General features: G+C 41.0%; 2 protein-coding genes across 9 annotated transcripts in view; both read left to right on the top strand.

Annotated features, from left to right (window-relative positions):
• Window positions 1-11,131, top strand: part of dennd5a (DENN/MADD domain containing 5A) — a 35,118-nt gene extending 23,987 nt beyond the window's left edge. For 3 of the 7 annotated variants that reach the window (XM_071515785.1, XM_071515783.1, XM_071515779.1), the window contains 15 exons: window positions 1,042-1,192; window positions 1,305-1,398; window positions 2,487-2,618; window positions 2,912-3,064; window positions 3,193-3,280; window positions 3,454-3,538; window positions 5,175-5,303; window positions 5,886-6,007; window positions 6,404-6,549; window positions 6,667-6,785; window positions 6,912-7,093; window positions 7,549-7,631; window positions 8,345-8,468; window positions 8,564-8,732; window positions 9,589-11,131. In XM_071515785.1, coding sequence (XP_071371886.1) covers window positions 1,042-1,192; window positions 1,305-1,398; window positions 2,487-2,618; window positions 2,912-3,064; window positions 3,193-3,280; window positions 3,454-3,538; window positions 5,175-5,303; window positions 5,886-6,007; window positions 6,404-6,549; window positions 6,667-6,785; window positions 6,912-7,093; window positions 7,549-7,631; window positions 8,345-8,468; window positions 8,564-8,732; window positions 9,589-9,772 — 1,961 coding nt within the window. In that variant the 3' untranslated portion in view covers window positions 9,773-11,131. Of the gene's footprint in view, window positions 1-1,036; window positions 1,193-1,277; window positions 1,399-1,741; window positions 1,847-2,486; window positions 2,619-2,911; window positions 3,065-3,192; window positions 3,281-3,453; window positions 3,539-5,174; window positions 5,304-5,885; window positions 6,008-6,403; window positions 6,550-6,666; window positions 6,786-6,911; window positions 7,094-7,548; window positions 7,632-8,344; window positions 8,469-8,563; window positions 8,733-9,588 lie in introns of all 7 variants that reach the window. The other 4 variants (XM_071515782.1, XM_071515781.1, XM_071515784.1 and 1 more) reach the window with 4 other exon arrangements.
• A 451-nt stretch (window positions 11,132-11,582) lies between these two features.
• sinhcafl (SIN3-HDAC complex associated factor, like) lies at window positions 11,583-16,698 on the top strand. 2 transcript variants are annotated; one of them, XM_071515828.1, is made up of 6 exons: window positions 11,583-11,638; window positions 12,767-12,927; window positions 13,098-13,197; window positions 13,303-13,417; window positions 14,044-14,194; window positions 14,314-16,698. In XM_071515828.1, the coding sequence occupies exons 2-6, from the start codon at window positions 12,800-12,802 to the stop codon at window positions 14,495-14,497; spliced, it is 678 nt and encodes a 225-aa protein (XP_071371929.1). In that variant the 5' UTR covers window positions 11,583-11,638; window positions 12,767-12,799; the 3' UTR covers window positions 14,498-16,698. The 2 variants fall into 2 exon arrangements, with proteins under 2 accessions (XP_071371929.1, XP_071371927.1); XM_071515826.1 differs by having other exon boundaries at window positions 14,041-14,194.
• Window positions 16,699-17,840: the final 1,142 nt, after the last annotated feature.

Here is a 17,840-nt window from a genome sequence, read left to right as displayed (position 1 = left end):
GGCATTAAGTCCTTGTTCCTGTGAATCACAGCTTCAGACAGTGTGGACTTGTTTTTCCCAGTCTTATCTGCATCTCTGAGGGAAATCAATTTTAGGGTTCTTCATTTTTGCGGAATTTTCCTCATGTTTTATATCATTTTTTCATCATAAATAGTTCTTATATATTTCTCACATGGTCAGTTTTGTTTTTTCGTCCAACATATTTGCCAGGTAGCTAGCAAAAAATCAACAAGGATCAGTTTGACCGATTAAGCTTACATTTTCTTTTCATGTTTCAATTTTCTCCTTTGTAACAATGTGCTTATTGTTGTTGTATTTATTCAAATTTGATTCCATTTCTCCAGAATAATTGGGAACTTATGTTGCAACTCGTGTTATGGGCTTGGATCCAACTCTGAAAAACACTGTCTAAAGCTGTTGTTCATGGGCGAATGTGAGCTGGCTCTTTGGAAGAAGTTCTTGGTGGTTTGGGGTGAAATGTTATCTTCATGTCTAACTTGTTCTCTTTCCTCTGTCATCAATGATTGACTCTTAGCTTCTTAGCTTCCTGTAGCTTGTGTTTTGTCAACACAAGCTACAGGAATTGTAAGGAGCTTGCTTGAATGATTGGGAAAAAAATATTGGAAAATTACACAGGGCAATTTTTGCCTACTGTAGGTTTCTGGTCAGAATAGCCCTACATATATATATATTTTTTTTAATTTAATATATATTAAAAGCAGGTCTCATTATAGGATCATTTCTTTTTCTGTGATAGTCAAATGATTCTTTGACATGAGAGTAGTCTATGGAATCAGAATGCAGGATTTGGCTCTCTGGTAATCATCATTTAGCAAAAATCCATCCCTCACTATTATGAATGGTAGTCATACGAGGACATGGTTCAGAATTAATATTATAATCATAATTCATTCCAGATGATCTTACATAAATTTAAATCAACAAAAATTATGAAATATTTAAATAAATAATTATGACTTTGCCCAAAATAAAATGCGTATGTGATCTAACCATCCCACCCCCCCCACCTCTCCTCTACAGAGAAGGCCATTGAGATGAGAGTGTCAAAGATCGACCACACGGCCCTGCACCCCCACCTGCTGGACATGAAGATCGGTCAGGGGCGCTACGAACAAGGCTTCTTCCCCCGACTGCAGTCTGATGTGCTCTCCACTGGGCCCACCAGCAACAAGTGACTCTTTCACATTGCTTTCACTTCAAACGTCGCACTGTGATTCCTAATTATGTTTTCAAATTTTGTTGACGGTATGCTAAAGCCGTGTTGTTGTGACCTGTTGTTGTAGATGGGCGAAGAGGAGCGCTCCGGCCCAGTGGAGGAGGAAGGACAGACAGAAGCAACACGCTGAGCACCTTTACTTAGACAATGACCAGAGAGAGGTGAGAGGTCTCCATAGTGGTTTTCCTATGTGGATTTTTGTTATAGTCATATAGATCTTCATCTAATTGTAGATGTTATACATGAAGATTTTTCTGTTTAGGCTTTATGTTCTGCTTCACTCAAGCTTACCACGCTTTTCTTGTTTCATAACCATGTGCCTCGTTTGTCATTCTGGAATGACAGAGCATTGTTGTCTTTGTTCATTTTCTGTTTGTATGACTCATTCTCTCTTCGCCTTATTTTGATTCTGTTGTTATCTTGTCCTCGCTCTTTGTTTCTCTCTCTCTCACACACACACCCTCTTTCTTGGCCTGTCTAACACACATACACACACGCTCTCAGCATGTGGAGTGCTTGTTTCCGGAGCTGCAGCTCCTGCTGTTTCTTGACTACTACTGGCTCTCCCAGTCCTTCAAGCCCTGTCTAAAGTCGGTGACTGTGGATGTGGTATGTGTTGGTAGTCAGTGAGGCCTTCGCCTTCACACTGTGACCACATGACCTATCCCCCCATGTGGTCTTCACGTCCCTCCTCTTCCTCCACCACCAGCAGTGCTCGACCTGATAGCCCATGTTACCTTCTAGGACATATCATATTTAGGGTATCAGTTCAATATCTTAAGGCTGAAGTCTGGATATTGACTGCTGTAATTGTACAGTATTTTGTCTTGGTTCAGAGACACATTGACAAGACATATGACAGACAATAGACGGTAGAAATATCACTCAACATATATACGTTGAACATTTGAATCTATATATTGAACACTAGCAAGCCCCTTAGAATCTATATTTAGAACAGAAAATAAATGTATAGCTACCAATCATCAGATACCATCATCAGACAGCTTCCATTGCACTTCACTGTAATTGAATTATACTTACACTAATATCCCTTCTACTTCAGTTCCTGACTGAGACCAACACCTGTAGATAGCCAACCATTTATCCAGTGTTTATAGTGAATGTTGTAGTCACCTTCACTAGTGATGTGAGCCCACCTATGTGCTGAACTTTTTCTGCCACAGCGTTTGTCAGCTCCCTTTTTTGGTTTGTGGTTTCCTGAATGTTTCTCTCTGTCTGGTACCAGAAATACATCCAGGAGGCCAGGAACCTGGGCACAACCATCAGACAGCCCAAACTGTCCAACCTCTCACCTTCTGTCATCGCTCAGACTAACTGGAAATTTGTTGAAGGATTGCTCAAGGAGTGCAGGAACAAGGTTTGTGCATATCTGTGCTCTAGATGTTCAGTTTTGCTCTATTTGCAATGATCTCTACACTGCCACATTACTTTAACAGAGTAATACTCATCATGTTTTCTACACTTAACAGTTATTATTATTATTATTATTATTAACAGTTTTTTAGTCGACACTTTTATTCAGAGTGACTTAGATGAATGAACCTAGATGATTGCCACAAAAACAGTGGTATTGTCCTTTAAATTCCTAGCTCACCAGAAGTAACGATGGTGTGTGTATTTATGTGTGTGTATTTGTGTGTTTCCATGCAGACCAAGCGTATGCTGGTGGAGAAGATGGGTCGGGAGGCAGTGGAGCTCGGTCACGGCGAGGTCAGCATCACTGGCGTGGAGGAGAACACGCTCATCGCCAGCCTCTGTGACCTGCTAGAGAGGATCTGGAGCCACGGGCTGCAGGTTAAACAGGTCTGGAAAAAAAACACACACACACACACACACACACCACAGAGACACATGGCTTCTTGACATACTCTCATCAACACCGTCCCTTCGCAGCAATTAATGGCACTAATGGTGTATGTTTGCTTATTTAGGGTAAATCTGCCTTGTGGTCCCACCTGCTCCACTACCAGGAGAGCAAAGAGAAGAAGGATGCGACTCCAGGCGGTTTAGGACCTCCAGGTGAAAGCTGAAATCAGCTGCTCCATCACCAAATAAACAAAATGAATGGAAATGTGATATGTAACAAATGAATCACCTTTGCTGTTAGGTAAAGGTTATAATCAGACCTGGAGAGTGGTGTGGTGACGATTTGAATATCTCATAGTCTAACCTTGTTTTTTTCCCTACCTCAGGTTTCATCCACGACACTGAGAGACGCAAATCTGATGGTGGATCTGCCATGCCCCCCCTCAAAGTCTCTCTGATTCAGGACATGAGGTGAGTCCTTGACCCAAGGAAGACTGGAAGTTCATTGAGGCGTTGGCTAATGGGAAGCCTAATAAAGCAAATAAAGGATAAAGTCTCTAAATTTTTCTCTGCACTGTATATATATATATGTGTGTATATTAATAGTACTTTGTCATATTGATACATACTTTCAAGCTGGAGTTCACACAGTTATCAGAGGAAAGTAAGTTTGAGTAAGGCTGCCCCCTTGTGGTAGACTGTTGAATAATACCTACTTTGAATTGACTGTATTCTACATGAGTGGTTCTCCCTAGGTGACCCCCCCAAGGGTGCCTGAGGTGATTTCAGGGGGTCCCCCAGCAAAAAGAGTAATAATTTAACTTCACTATAATTAAAATAATCCCAGTTAGAGAATGTATAAGAATGACTATTTTAATCCTAGGTTTCACTCTCATCACTATTACATCCCCACATACAGATTAGACAGTTCAATATTGAATCAACAGCAACAAAACTTTTCCCATGTGAGTTCAATATTGTTTATTATTGTACTATCTATATTAATAAAATACTGAATGGCCTGTGAGAGCTCCTTCAGCAGACAGAAACCTACATGGTGTATGCCTGTGTGTGTTTGTATGTTTGTGTATGCATGCATGCGTGTGTGTGTGTGTGTGTGTTTGTGTTTGTGTGATGGTGGCATGAGACTGTTATCATGCGATCACTGTTATCATGTCTGCCATGCCCATCCAGAGATCAGGAGTCATCATGTGAAATGTCATTCCTTGTGCGGCGTGAAGGAGGCGCAGAGTGAAGCCGGGTAACAACAGCACGTTACTTCCAGCCTAATTACCAGACCCCCCGCCGGTCTGGCTAAGACGCGAGGCAGGGTTAGCTCAGGGCACCGACACACAGCTGTACCCGCCGCTGACAGCGAGCCCCTCCTCCCCACTCATGTCTGTGTCTGACTCCCTGCACATAAACAAACTCTCTCACAGAAGCAGCCACCTCCCTTACCATCGTAGGGTTTTAATAATTGATGCATCATCTTATCAGGCAGTTGTTATTTATTTTGAAAATGTTGAGCTGAAATTTGAAAAAGAAAATGTCCTGCACATTGTCAAGCCTTTAATGATTATCTAAATATTCTAATCTCAAAGAGGTTGCAGTAATATTCTGTCTGGTAGATGTTTTCCTCTGTTGCTATGGAGATAATGAGTGGAGGAAACTGGGTTAATTTGTGTGAGGGAACATGGAGGGGAGTAGAGGGTGGTGACGGGGAGGGGGAGGGAAGGTGGAGAGACATTAGGAGGAGCTTTTAGGGAGCAGACAATGCTTATGGCACAGGTGGAGTGGAAGGGAATGTGTCTGGACATGGGAGGCATGATAGTGGCTCGGAGCGATGACATGGGACTGGCTCGCACACTGGGGAGTCTGAGTGTCGGTCTGCTGTGGAATCCCCGGCCATGGTGGAAATACTGCTACATAAGCAGACTGAGATCCAGCTCTTTGGCCGTAGTAGTGACTCCTAGCTGCAGTTAACGTTGTTTTCCCATAATGATAATGAAGAAGATGGTGTGCGTGTCTTTGCTTTTGTGCACTGTTTGTTCTTATGTGTGAGCGCTTCACCTCGTCTGACCCCTCTGCTCTGTCGTTTTATTTGTAGGCACATCCAGAACATAAGTGAGATCAAGACAGACGTAGGCAAGGCCAGAGCTTGGGTTCGCCTCTCCATGGAGAAAAAGCTGCTGTCCAGACACCTGAAGCAGCTGCTCTCGGACCACGAGCTTACAAAGTGAGTAAAACAGCACCCTGTAACACCCTACAACAGCCTAAGAGCCTCTGTCTCATGGACAGTTATAACAGGGAGACGATGAGTCTTAACTTGCACATTTTGAAGAGGAAATCATGGAGTCTTTTATTTTTTAATCTTGATCTTCTTTTTATGCAGGGACTCATGTCCTTGTGGAGGAATGTCTCATATGAAATTAACATTATAATGTGCGTTCTGCCCATTTATAATACATTACCTCTTTTGAAATTGCAAAGCGTCATACTATAGTCCACTGCAGCATGAATTATTCACAGGATTATTCATTATTGATATCACTTTGGTGAACTGGGTCACACTCAGGGTGATTTCTATCTGCTTCTGTGACCTTACTTTGTCAATTCTTTTGTTGTTTAGCCAACAGTATGCATTCATTATTATCTCTTTACCTAGTAATTACTGCATCACCTGTTGTGTAGCTGTTGAAGAATGTTTATCCACTGGGCACCTTTAACTTTTCAAAATAATAGGAAGCATGTAATCTTGTAAGTCTATACAATAATGTTTATTTTATTTTTAATTATTTGTGAAACTTTTTCTTCTTAGAAAACTGTACAAACGCTATGCGTTCCTGCGCTGTGATGATGAGAAGGAGCAGTTCCTCTACCACCTGCTCTCCTTTAACGCTGTGGACTACTTCTGCTTCACCAATGTCTTCACCACCATCAGTGAGTGCTACTTTGATGCCATACAGTCCGCTCATGTTCATGTTCAATACATTATTGCCATCAGTGCTTGAGTACTTTAATGGATTTATTTTGGCAAGCTCACTTAAAACAGACACAGAGGGACAAAGGAATGATTCAAATGAACCACAAGACGTAAAACACATAAAACACATAAAACAAAAGGTAACACATAAGATAGAAGCAAATAAAATACCATAAAACAAAATAAAATACCACAAATAAAATACCAGAAACCGAAACATATGTACCATAGTGATAAAAAAACTGTATTGGCAAAGCTACTGACCATCATCACTACTGTAAACTACTGTTTTTACATTTTTATTTGACTGTACTTCTAAAACCGTATCTGTTTCTCTCCTCTCTGTCTCCCAGTGATCCCCTACCATGTGCTGGTCGTTTCCAGTAAGAAGCTGGGTGGCTCCATGTTCACAGCCAACCCATGGGTGTGTGTTTCTGGGGAGCTGGCTGAGACTGGGGTGCTGCAGGTCCCCAGGAACACCCTGGAGATCACGTTTGAGGTTGGTGTTATCCTCAGATTTAAAGACACCAACTGATTTCTTAATTTTTTGAATTTTTATTTTTGGCTTGAGGGGGGTTTATTCAACGCATTAAATTCCCTCCTCTCTCTCTCTCAGTGCCAGAACCTGGGCAAGCTGACCACAGTTCAGATGGGTCATGATAACACAGGACTCTACGCAAAGTGGCTTGTGGAGTGTGTTATGGTCCGCAACGAGATCACAGGGCACACTTACAAGTAAGTGCACATTTTGAGAGAAATTTACCTAATCGTTTTTTGGACTAGCAGGTACTCAAAAGACAGAAAAATCACACCTTATTCCTAACGTGTGTGTGTGTGTGTGTGTGTGTGTGTGTATGGCAGGTTCCCATGCGGTCGGTGGCTGGGGAAGGGGGTGGATGATGGCAGTCTGGAGCGGATCCTGGTCGGAGAGCTGATGACCCCCAGCACAGAGAATGATGACAGGATGTGCCGCACGCCCCCGATGCAGCAGTCCCCGGGGATGATGAGGAGGTTTGTTACCATCTCGCCAAACAGCAAACCAAGTAAGTGGTTCTCTTCAACTACACAACCACAATTTATCTGAAGCAGGTGTGTAGACGTTCTGTTACAGTCTAGCTCACTGGAAACATTTGTCACTGAGTGGGATATCTTCTGTCTCAGAAAAGGCGATAACCCCTTTAGGTATCACAGAATGCTTACTGCTGTCTGAACATCTCTGAAATCTCCTTTTTACTCTTCAATAAGAGCTTTATTGGAAACAACCACATAAGGGTTATCTAACAAGCGTGGAACAAAAATAAGATCTCCACATTGCAGATCTGTCTGATGTCTAAAGTGTTCCTAATAACCTTAATTGGTGCAAATAAAATCAATGATACAAAGGCACTTTCATGAGAACAATGACATACTGTTTAAATAAGACTTCACTGGAAATGTTGCTTCCCTGTGACTGCTCGTATTGGCTTACTGAGTCTCTGTTTTTTTCCTCATCATCCAGAGTTAAACACAGGTCAGATCCAGGAGGGAGTGGGAGAGGCCATCAATGGAATAGTGAAGCACTTCCATAAGCCGGAGAAGGAGGTGAGAGACAGCAGTCTAGACAGGCCCCAACATGTACTTCTATTATTCATCACAAATAAGGAAACGCTGCTTTCTCCTCTGGTGGTCTCTGTGTCCCTCAGACAGTGCTGGTTGTGTGCTATGATTCAGATTATTAAAATGTATTAAGGGAGAACAATGGCCAGTTTTTGGAAATAAATGTAATGTATTTGCAGATAGATACAGACAATGGCCTGTCTTCATTCCTCTCCCTCGCACATGCTTTCTCACATGTTGATCAAGCCACAAACTCCATTCCATAACCTCATAAATTGATCCTGCATTCACTTTAGTTCGTCCAGCATTCACTGCCAATTTAAATGCAGTTGCCTCTTGTGACAGTGATTTATTATTCCCAAGTTGCAGTTTTCTCTTGACAAGCTTTGTGGCCATGACTACATGAAAAGTGACAGGCGAGACAGCTGCACCCTGCGCAGTCACAATGGTGCCAGAACACCTTACATGTACTTTCCTGCAAGACTTCAGGACGTTATTTTGGTAACTGAGTGGGTTGATTGGCTCTGACAAACTGTTTTCAAACGTGCTGAATATCCTCAAGAGTATGAATTCCCAAAACATGGCCAGTGCAGTGTTCCATTTTATTCTCATTAGTGAGAAAAGAACAACCGTATTTGCATATGTAAATTACATGAAATTTCTAACCACATCATTTTTTCCCTTGTTTTTCTCCATAGAGAGGCAGTCTGACCCTTCTGCTGTGTGGGGAGTACGGCCTGGTCTGGGCACTGGAGCAAGTTTTCCAGCACGGTTTCAAGTCACCCCGACTCTTTAAGAATGTCTTCATCTGGGACTTCTTAGGTAAAGACTTTTATATTATCATCAGCCCTTCATATTACTGACTAATGAATTGTTAATTAATTGATTTGTCTCCCGGTTGATCTGTGTTTTAACAGAAAAGTCACAAGTGTACTTTGAGAGTGCAGAGCAGCGGCAGGTGACTCTAGATGAAAACTGGCAAACCAGAGTGCGCCACTTCTGCCGCTTCATGCGTGCCATCAACAGTACATCCAGGAACATTGGGAAGGACGGGAAGTTCCAGATGCTTGTCTGTCTAGGTGCAAGGTAGGCAGCACTCAGGAACCTCATAAGACAGATTGCACTGAACATCCCAGACAGTTGCTGTGGTTGACTAGGAAGTTCAGTGTTTCACAACGTCATTAAAAAAAAAAGACGGGAAGGTTGCAAAGACAGGGCGGGCGACTTTAGAGTGGGTGGCTTTTAGGCAGCAGGCTGGTATGGTGAGTAGGGAGCCCATCTTTCAAGCAGATTCAGGTTCAAGTGTCCGCCCTGCGGAAGTGTCCTTGAGCAAGACACTGAATCCCTAACAGCTGCTGGGTCGATGTTCTGTATCTGATCCTGCACTCTGACCTGGAAGTGGGCAAGCGAAAAGAATCTCTCCTTTGGGGATCCATAAAGTGTCACATTACTGTTATTGCTTTCTTGTAGTTCTCTCCCTCCCCGTTATAGTGTGTTTGTGTGTGTGTGTGTGTGTGTGTGTGTGTGTGTGTGTGTGTGTGTGTGTGTGTGTGTGTGTGTGTGTGTGTGTGTGTGTGTGTGTGTATGATGCACATGGTGATGCAGTCATCTGTGTTTGTGTATGATTGTGTTTTCATCTTTTTCTATTAAGTACTCGTTACACCTCAATACCCTTTGCTCTCAAAAGCCTTTTTAGAAGAGCAGGGATTTGCAACTACAATATAATGTGCTTTGTCTTTGAAATAAGCTTTTTTTACTGCCAAGCTTTTTTCAAATTGTGTTTTTTATTGGCAAAATGCAGCATTCAATAACAACTGACAGCAGCTTCTGCATTCTTAGTCCTCTGAATAATACATGTAATTTTAACTGTTGTGCTCAATTCCATTGTGCTGTCTCCACATCGAACCAGTCGGCTGACTAAAGTTGTGTCCACTTCTCTTAGGGACCATTTGCTGCACCACTGGATTGCTCTGCTCGCAGACTGTCCAATCACTGCTCAGATGTACGAGGACGCTGCACTGATTAAGGACCACTCGTTGGTAAATTCTCTGATCAGAGTCCTACAGACTCTGCAGGAGTTCAACATTACCCTAGAAGCTTCGCTTGTCAAAGGTGTCGGTATCTAAACCCGCACAACTTCCCACCGGTTGAACCCGACCAGGAAGATCGCTGGGGACCATAAAGAGAACAACTGAACCTTTTTTATGCAGGAAGAGACTTGAACAAAGGACATTTTCTGGCTTATATTAAAGCTACTGTTACATTTGCCATATATTAAGTGCAATGAGCCTTTCAAGATATGTTGTTATTTTTATCCTCAATGATGTTGCCATTAGATGTTAAAAATATGTTTTCTATTATGATCCATGATTTTCACATTATTGACGATAACCCACTTGTGCTATACTGTTTTATTGAAAGCTAAATATTTTCATTGTTATCGTGAACTGCTGACAATGGCTATATTTAAGGGAAAACAAGGAACAAAAACTGTTAATATATTTTCAGAGAAAAACAGTATTATTTTGTTAAGTCCGTCAAGTTGCTTGCTCTGTTGTCAACTCAGATTCCAATGTCATAATGCAGAGCTTGAAGCAAATGATGTAGAAGTATGCTTTATAAGTATGTGTATGACAGGGGGCAGACGTTTTTGTAGTGTGGAAGACGATTCACCTACATAAATGAAACAGTGTGTTACATTTGGGCCATTCCCTGAGAAGTGTACTAGTATGCAAATCTTTTACATGGAATAACTTGAGCAGAGATAAGGATCCCTCTTGCATGACAATAAGACTGTGTGGCTGTTAACGCCAGCGATGGACGGTGTATTCAGCTGGACGAGGAAAAATACCCCCAAGTCATTGCTTCATGTTTCTGGACTCGACTCCTCCGTAGAGCTCAACCCATCTTTCTGTGCAAAGTGGATCGGAACGACAGCCTTCATGTAAATACCTCCAACTGGTCCTTCCCCTTCCCATCATCCCATGCTGACTCCTTACACTACATCGGCTCTGCTCTCTTAACATAAACTTGTTAGTATGATCTTTGTAGACTCGTGATCTTGGGATGATCTTGGGATGATCTTCGGAGCGCCCGATGCGGCCGTGTGAAGAGCTAAGAGAAGTGCTCTTCCCCTACCGAACTTTCATCATGGTTTCTGCTATGCAATATCCACGTGAGAAAAGTTAACCCCTATAAACTATATACTGGGGTGTCTTGAGGTATTACTGGGCCCTCCTCCATTTGCATTAAACCTACTGTGCAGGACAAGAGATTTGATATTAAGATGTGAAGGATGATGTCTTTCCTGTGCCAACCATGTCTGGATTGATTGTGTTGTACTTGTCAATGTACGACCCACATGAGCATCTTGGGAGATATATATTTTTGTTTTCCAATACTGTTGTACATTTATTGACATAGCTGTGTAATGTAGTGTTTACTAAGTGAGCAACAGTGTACAGTGTAAAAAAATATATAAAGAATAAAGCATCAGTAATGCATAAAACTGGATTTCATTGTATTTTTTTTTTATTTTTTTTTTACCAGTTCTTCATTAAGAAGTACGCGGTAGAATAAACAGTTTATATTCTCTGCTGAGTGAGTATACTACACACAGCCGCCTCTGGAGAATGTAAACAAACTCATTCGCGCCATGTCAAATAGCTGTTTTTTCTGAACGCCTTTGACCCGTTGCTTTATGGGATGTTGAGTTTAAAAGGGGGCGGTTATAATAGTGTCGGCATAGAGATCTCCTACTCATTCACTACACCTCCCATCATGCAGTATTCATAAAGATTACGAATGGACAGCAGCGATTGGTTGAATAGCGGTTCAAACTGAGCGGCTGCAGTCCTTATATGGTGTTTTTACGCTCGACTCTTTCATTCCGTCTTTTTATGCTAATGATATTCTAATGGTCAGCTGTATGCAGTAGTAAGGCATGCGCAGTGCGTGAAAAGAATACGGCGAAGATTCAAAGTTTTTGTTCAGTAAGTCCACCGTTATTTCCTTTCTACAGAATTTACATTTGCAAAACTGCATTGATTTGTTTTATACTAAATAACTGTGGTCATTCTGTGGTGTAATTGTAATCTGACGTGTGCGTCGCAGCGAGCTAGATCTGCAAGATATTGCACTCGACAATGGGATAACGTGGAAGTAAACGAGAGCGTGGCGTGGTAGCTAAGTTGGCTAACTAGCATGCTAGCTAACAACAATGAGCCGTATTTGGCGCTCTAGCGGGCAAAAGTTTGAATTTAAAGGGAAGGATGGTTAAATTGTAACTTTTCTTATTTAAACACGATGATAAAAACAAATTGAATCAAATCAAATAAATTAATGTGTGAAATGCATCCACGTGTGTTGCACATAATTTAACGAATAGCCCGGTAGCTTTTTGTTTCTTGACTTCAGAAGGCGCTACCCGCTTTTTGTTTCGGCTGTTCGCTGAAAACAAAAACACAACTTGACTAACCTACGTTTTAACTTTGCAGCTTTAGCTGTATCGCTGATTCGTAAACACTGTCACAACAAGACCGATCTTCGGAAAAGTAACTTTACTGTATAAAATGCGTTGTGGACTTGCGGTTTCACTTAACGTTATATTAACGTCAACCGTTCAATTTGTAAGCCAAGTTCGCGAGCCTCCCTCGGCGGCACCGCATAATGTGTAGCTGTCCCTGATTCATATTAGCGTTAACAATACATTTTGAACTAACGTTACTTGATTAATTGCAATTTTTGTTTTTCGCTTAACACTGAGGTTGTAACGTCCGTGTAATGTTATGGCGTATGTCTATGGGTGTGTTGGTGTTCCCGCTACTAGTATTACAAAATTCGCATGCCGAATATAACTTAAGTATTTTTGCATTAACCCAAGTTAGTTGTGCTTTTTCCAGTCTTTCATGAACTATTAGTTAAACGCAGTGGTTAGTGACATTTTTTGGCATGGGATTTGTTTAAAATGTAGGGGGAAAACAAATGGTTTGCTTGGTCGTGTGTGTAGGGACCGCCCCCTTTTCAGTAGTAGAAAGCATGACCGGAGTACATCTGCAGCCATCGGCACTACTGATGACGGGGACTGTGACAATTACCGATCTGTGCTCTCCCGTTTTCAGGTTTTTTTAACAACAGCGAACTACATACAGAATATGTTTGGCTTTCATAAGTCAAAGATCTACCGAAGTAACGACGGCTGTTGCATCTGTAAGACCAAGTCCTCCAGTTCACGCTTCACAGACAGCAGTCGATATGAAGAAACTTTCAGGCTGTGTTTTGGGTGAGGACTCAATGATTACATATTGTGCATGTGTACGGTATTGGTATCTATGTCTGTGTTTGAAGAGAGATTCAGTCTCTGCAATGGTGGGAAGCTTATCTATTTCACATTACACTGTGTGTGTGTGTGTGTGTGTGTGTGTGTGTGTATTTTCAATTTTATTTGTAAAGGCTGTCAGAGGATCGTGTTGGAGACATTTGCAATGCCTGTGTGCTGTTGGTGAAAAGATGGAAAAAGCTACCAAATGGCTCCAAGAAGAACTGGAACCATGTAAGTCTCATCTGCTTGAATGGTGACAATCTTCTTTGTCTAATTGGCATGTAATTTGCATGTAAACCCTTTGATCTGACTCATGATTTGTGTGACATGGCACAGGTTGTCGATGCCAGAGCCGGGCCAGGCTTCAAGTTGACAAAACCGAAGAAGATCAAGAACAGTGATGGGAAGAAGAAAAGCAAGCTGAAGAAGCTTCATAAATTCAAGAGACAAAGTAGGTTTCTTCTTTGTTTTGATGTTAAAAAAAAAATATGCACATACAATTTTGCATTGATAGGTTTAGTGTGTTGAGATGTTTGTCTTGTATTACAAATGGATTTTGAACTAGTCGGATATGAAAAGAATATTTTAAGAATATTTATAATTTTTTTATGTAGAAGTACTTGTTTAGAATCCTCCCCTAAAGAAATTAAGATCACCTGTTATCATGGTCATGCAAATACCTGTAATTTGGGCCCGTGTTGGCCCAGGGTTTTGGTGATGTTTCCTTTTTTGCCCACACTGAAAGAGCCGAGTTGAAAATTACTGTTTTGGGGCGTCCTGGTGTCTCACTTGTCCATGGTGCATACAGTGTAACCGCAATGTCCTGGATTCAAATCCAGCCCGGGACCTTTGTTGCATGCCACCAACCCCATGCCAATTTTTTCCGTCTGTCTACTGACATATTCCAAAAAAATACTGATGCTGTCAGATCTCATTGTATTCATTATTGTTATGCCCAATGTAACAAAATAAGGGCTACTCTTAGTAGTCTAGTCTAAGTTTACTGAACCATAGTTACTAATTTACCAAATCAGTTTGATCACAGCATTAAACTCTTTTCTTTTGTTTTCTAAGCAGACTCAGATGCCCACAGCACTACCTCCAGTATGTCTCCATCCCAGTCTCCCAGTTACAGCAACCAGTCAGACGACGGCTCCGACATCGAGTCCAAACAAAGACGCTCGACTCCGTCTGTCTTCTCTTTCCTCGACCGCTCCTACTGGAAAAGGCAAGCCGCTGCTCTCAATGAGCAGCTTTGTATTTGGGGACACAAGGGAACCGATTCATTAAACTGTTTCTGTCTTTTTCTGCCTCTGACAAATAACTTTTTCTTCTTTTTTCCTGCAGGCAAAAGGTGTGCTGTGGGATTGTCTATAAGGGACGGTTCGGGGAGGTGATCATTGATCCTCGACTGTTCAAGCCCTGCTGCAGCTCCAAGAAACAGAAGACACTGGTGTCCACACAAGTGGCCACACACCTTCCAGACACGCTTCCTCCGCCACTCCCAGAAGACCTGAAAGAAACCTGGTGATTGTTTTGTTTGTTTTTTTAACTCCCCTAGGGTTATCCATGGCATCCTCCTGGATTTGTCTCCAGTGGCAGACATCCCGTATCATTCCCTCTGTTAGATCAGTGTAATTAGATGGTTCTTTTTCTCTCGCTTACTATTCCTTTTTTATATGGGTATTTTTTTATTTTGTATAGAATTGATTTTTTTTTTTTTTTTTAAGAAAACAAAAAGGAAAAAAAAAATCTAAGGGCATTAGTGTATTATTTATAGGATGCTGAGGCAGATTTCTATGTGGCCTTGAGAGGCTAATCCATTTCTGATTATGAATTGTTTTCTACTTTGAAATGTTTTTGTATTAACTGATCAGCGTTTTGTAAATATTTTGTTACTTTTCCATACATATCAAGACTGTTATATTTTTGTTTTTTCTTAATTTGTCAAAATGTTTGTCTGCTTGATGAAAGACACCAGCTATTCCTAATACCAGCTTGTTTGTGTTGGAGTGGCTCTCCAACATGTTGCTGCAATGTTTTGTCATACCTGTGTGCTCCTTGTGTGCAAGCACGTGAATCTGTAGGATTTTAGTACATAAAGGGCTATTGGTGACAACAGGGATCGTTAGTACATCTGTCCTCTATGAATCTTATGAGCTTTTAAATGTGTGTGTGGATTTGCATGCGTAGTCTCTCCCACATTTTCACAATTTAACACAGACAAGTGCTGTCAGTTCTAAACACTCCATTTTTTTAAATTTGTCCGTCAGCAGTTTGCACACCTTGACACTGATAGATGTGGTTAGACCATGCATGCAGTACTTCCCTCTGCCTTTTGAAATAACAAAAGCGATTATTTATTTTGTCTTTTGTATAGCCTTCCATGAAATGAAAATGCATGTTGTGAAGCAGATGTTTTTAAAAAAAAAAGGGGGGGGGGGAGGTTGTAAATACACATCAGTGTTTTTGCTCTTGGTCCATCAGAACCTTTTTTAAATTACAGGAATAGCAAACCACTACTTGTGTACAGAAAGCTTTACATGTTTAGTTATCGTAGTTCCGAAAGGTGCGAAAAGGAAATTTTTCATTTTTTTCAATATTTCATGCTAAGCCAGTTTATATCTGTATTCTGCAAGGTTTGTCACATTTTCACACTCTCAAAAACTATCCCGTATTTCTAAAAGCATGCAAAGCCCCAATCTATGCTCATAAGTCTCTGGGGAAACAAGTGTAAACTTCAGGGAAAGGCTAAGGCTTTGTGATAATCTCAGTATCCATATGAATTGTAATATTTCTTTTTATCCTTGTCCGTGCTGATAGAATGCATAGACGAGGGCTTCTAATGGTTAAAAATGAGTATAAGTAACACATGACCAATGTTCTGTGTTTCCTCTACATTCTTGCCTCCAATATTCTGTTACTAATCGTGTGATTCTTGTTGCTGTGTTTATCTTCAGAAGCAGTTCTCAAAGCTCAGACTATGCAGACTTTTTGAATGTGAGAAGTGACCTAAATGCTCTGGGGCTGTCTTTAATTTTGTGTCATCATAGCCTCAGGTGGTGGATCCTGATTCAACCAAATTGGCTTTAAAGTGTACATTATTCAGCAATAATCAACATTTTCCTAATCACAATTCATCATTGTCTCAAGATATCTGTCATTGGCTATTGTATATCATATGGAAATAATGCTCAGATTGCACAGTTATAGCCATGGTGCATGCTGTCTTTCTCAAATTGATGCTGTGGTGACAACGGTTGCTTTTTTACATTGTTGTAACCCGTCTCAAACTTGATGGTTTGAGGGGCAAACTATAATTGATTTATAAACTTTCTGCGGCAGGGTAGTTGAATGCTGAACATTTTTTATGATTCCTATTGTTAAAAGGAGAATCGCTGCTTCCTCTTGAGATGGAAATTAAGCTTGTTTTTGTCCTTAAGGAGTTGCCATATTAATGTTTTTTGCGAGGTACATTTTGGGATATGAAGTGTGCCTTAAGAATTGCCTGTCCTTTTTCATTATGAATCTCAATCTCATGTAATTTATATTTATTTATTACAAAACCTTTTTTTGTTAAACTGAAACTTAAAAATAACTGGTAGAGCCTTTCAGTCGGTTTTTATTTTGTGCACTTCCTTTGAACATTCGAGGTAGATTTTTTTTTCATGCTTTTTTGTATACTGTACCACAACCAATAGTTCTGTACTGTAATAAAAAAAAAAAACACAAAAGATCAGTCGTGTGCTTGTGATCTTTATTTTCACCGGTAGATGGTGCGCAAGAGCTACATGAAGAAATGTTTTGAATCGGGCACACTGAACACAATGAAGGAGAGGAACACAAGTCTAGGTTTGGTTAATTATTTTGTTTAATTGATCTTGTCAGAATTGAACAAGATGCCCCAAAGTCGTATGATAAGAGATTGTGTTAATAGGAGTCTCGCCTATCACTGCTGCATTTAGGTTATTGGATTATTGTCAAAACATCGCATCCACTCCACTTGCTCTCTGGTGCGGGACTCGTTTTATAAAAGTACAGGATAACACCGAGCACTGTTGGAGTCTAGTCTGGAGCACTGGAGTGTGAAAGTAGCCTACAATTATTTATGACCACCACTATTTAGGGAGGTTTTCGGCATTCAAAGTACTTGGGTTTTATAGGCCTAAACGGAAAATGGGGAGTACTGGGAAACAGAGACTGAACTAACGACAGAACTGAGGCCAACTTTTCTAATAAGAGAGTAACGCGCCGTCAGTAGGTGCTCATTATCTGGGTGTAGAAATCATTTTGCCGTTGGCACCCGATGTCCCTCATCTCCTATTGTATGTATCATAAAATAATCATTATAAAATAGTTACGGTTTTCTTCCTCTGATCGTCTGAGTCGCGTCTGAAGCGGCTGTAGGCCTGATAAAAGCACACCTGTGTGACCGACTAGCATAACAGTTGATCTAAATATCAGTGCGCTAACCGCGGTACTTGTGTCGCCTAGCAACCACGTTGTTTACCTATTCTTTGAAAACTTCGGTGGACGGACAAATAATGATTTACCTACCATTGACTGAAAAAATAGCCTAAATATTTCCTGAATGTATCTTTTTACTACATTGATGTGTTAATGATAACGGCACCTAATATCCTAAACTACGAGAGGCTGTAGTTTGTGATTTTAGAATAGCTAAATCAAGTCAAGCCCACCAGAATATAACATAACATTTCCGAAGAACTTTCAAAATAAAACCCTTGTTGAAGAGCGTGGTTGTGACGTTTTTAGAGGCCCGATACAAAGTACAAAGAAGGCCAAAGGCGCCGCGCTTCCTGTGTGACACTGGTTATCTCTGGCTGGCTTGACGCAGCTTCAAAAGCGCTTCA

This window comes from Centroberyx affinis, unplaced genomic scaffold (assembly GCF_046629955.1).
Source record: "Centroberyx affinis isolate AG114_WGS23_722 - 3 ecotype Tasmania unplaced genomic scaffold, CSIRO-AGI_Caff_v1 ptg000369l_1, whole genome shotgun sequence".
Classification (NCBI taxonomy): domain Eukaryota; kingdom Metazoa; phylum Chordata; class Actinopteri; order Beryciformes; family Berycidae; genus Centroberyx; species Centroberyx affinis.
The sequence above is the reverse complement of the archived record's forward strand: the minus strand, read 5'-3'. Positions and strand labels throughout refer to the sequence as shown.

Excerpts from the sequence above, each read along its gene's own strand:
- sinhcafl (XM_071515826.1), top strand. The coding sequence starts at position 12,800 with ATGTTTGGCTTTCATAAGTCAAAGATCTACCGAAGTAACGACGGCTGT. Across the intron at positions 13,418-14,040 it reads TCATAAATTCAAGAGACAAA|CAGACTCAGATGCCCACAGC; the intron begins GTAGGTTTCTTC and ends TTGTTTTCTAAG. Across the intron at positions 14,195-14,313 it reads GACCGCTCCTACTGGAAAAG|GCAAAAGGTGTGCTGTGGGA; the intron begins GCAAGCCGCTGC and ends TTTTTCCTGCAG.